The sequence below is a fragment of the Lotus japonicus genome, chromosome 1 (assembly GCF_012489685.1).
Source record: "Lotus japonicus ecotype B-129 chromosome 1, LjGifu_v1.2".
Classification (NCBI taxonomy): domain Eukaryota; kingdom Viridiplantae; phylum Streptophyta; class Magnoliopsida; order Fabales; family Fabaceae; genus Lotus; species Lotus japonicus.
In genome coordinates this window covers 26,763,892-26,765,998 of record NC_080041.1, presented here as the reverse complement: position 1 = coordinate 26,765,998, position 2,107 = coordinate 26,763,892, and the positions used below count along the sequence as shown (strand labels likewise).

Sequence of the window (2,107 nt, the reverse complement as noted above, 5' to 3'; positions counted from 1 at the left end):
ATGGGGTGTTACAACTCTCCCCCACTTTAAGAATTTTCGCCCTCGAAAATTTCCTTAAACGAACAATTCGGGGTAGGACTCCCTCATCTGACTCTCAAGCTCCAATGAAATAAAGAATGCATCACACCCATAATAATAATGGCAATCAAAGATGTACCATTAATAAAGCACGTACCTCGAATTAGTCTATCCTCAGCAGTAGTCTCAGCACCAGATAAAGCAAACACCTTCCCCCTTGCAGGATCCTTCTTGGATTTGTCACAATTAGTACTGATGTGACCTTGCTCTCCACATTTTTAGCATGCCACAGTTTTACCTTCTCGGCACTCAAAGGATTTGTGGCCCAGCTTGCCACACTTAAAGCATGTTGCTTCTGAATTGGGACATTCAGGAGAACGATGTCCTTCAACACCACACTTGTAGCACCTAACCGGATTAGGAGCTCCTCCCCCACTCGGCTTCTTATCATGACCAGCTTCTTGTTTACCCTTATCAGCAGGATTCCCATACGGTTTCCCTCTGAATTGCCCCTTTTCTTTCTTCTCTATCAAAGACTTGTAGTGAGCAGCACTTTCCCTGCTATCCTCATCATATATCCTACTCCTGTTAACCAGATCAGAAAATCGGATAATCTGTTGATATCCCACAGCCTTCTTGATCTCAGGTCTCAAACCATTCACAAACTTGTTACACTTAGATCTCTCCGCCTCGACAGTATTGTAGTGGGGACAAAACTTAATCAATTCCTCAAACTTTGTAGCATACTTCGCCACGGTTCCATTACCCTGCTTCAGTTCAAGAAACTCAATTTCCTTCTTTCCACGCACATCTTCTGGATAGTACTTCTCCAGAAATGCACCCTTGAAAAGATCCCAAGTAATCTCCATCCCATCACCTTCAAACCTCTGAACAGTGTTGTCCCACCAATCTTCAGCTTCTTTCTCAAGCATATGGGTGCCAAACTGCACCTTCTGCGCATCAGTACAATTCATGACTCGAAAGATCTTCTCAATTGCTTTCAGCCATGCCTGTGCTTTGTCAGGGTCGTATGCTCCTTCAAAGGTTGGCGGATTGTTCCTCTGAAACTTTCCCAAAGCACGGAATTCATCCTGATTTTGGTTCCCAAGGTTCGCTTGCTGACCTTGCCCAATGGCGCCAGCCAACATTGCCAATGCCTCAGCGATAGCTTCATCATTCCTTCCGGCAACCATTTTCCTGAATCTCCAAACAGCCAACACCTCTTATCAAACAACAGCTCGATAGTGCTACTTACACATATCGAGTATCAGCAAGTATTAGAATATATATTATACTAAAAACTTGGTCACTGACCAACCATTGCTCTGATACCACTAATGTAACACCCTCTAAACCCCGCATAATAATATACCATAAATCAGAGTAAAATGCATAACACAGAGGGTGTCACACTTATTCTCCAGAAACATAAATCAAAACACCTGTCATGCTCATAATAAATATATAAATTTTCCAACTTAAATGTCGCAACATCATATGCATAGCACAACGGATTTATTTCAACTCCAAAATTTAACATAAAGAGAGTTCATAGGTAACTCTTAACATCAAGGTACAAAACTAAACGTTTCCCGGTGTTACATAACAGAGCATGACTCCCCTAACTAAACCGTAAATGAAAGACTAGCTCCTCCAACTAACCCTCGCGAGAAGCTCCACTATCTTCGGTACCTGAGCGATGTCGCATAGAACATCATTTCAACAGAAGGGTGAGAACTCATATCATATGGATAAGCATAATAATAAATAATGTAAAAGCTTATCTATGCTCCACATAAATTACTCACATTCACTAACAAATAATAAATTATTTAATTTTAACATAATTAATCAAGTTCACAGTTATGGCAAATACTCCATAAATTATAGCTCAATTAGAACATATATAATAGTCTCTAATTACCACCACATCAAATCTCTCCAAAAATATCACCATAACACATATGACTCAAGTGAGACCCGTGCAAATGCCTTTGGTACCAAAGTTGTTATCCTTAGCGGTATCACCGCGTCCACTCCAGACAGATAACCACCAATAAAGCCCGGCTTCAAAACCACTCCAGTTTTG

At 41.0% G+C, this 2,107-nt stretch overlaps 1 protein-coding gene across 1 annotated transcript; it reads right to left on the bottom strand.

Moving 5' to 3' along the window:
* Positions 1–296: 296 nt before the first annotated feature.
* LOC130731339 (uncharacterized) lies at positions 297–1,230 on the bottom strand. Its single transcript, XM_057583606.1, has one exon. It carries the CDS (start codon positions 1,209–1,211, stop codon positions 297–299), a length of 915 nt encoding a protein of 304 aa, XP_057439589.1. The 5' UTR covers positions 1,212–1,230.
* Positions 1,231–2,107: the final 877 nt, after the last annotated feature.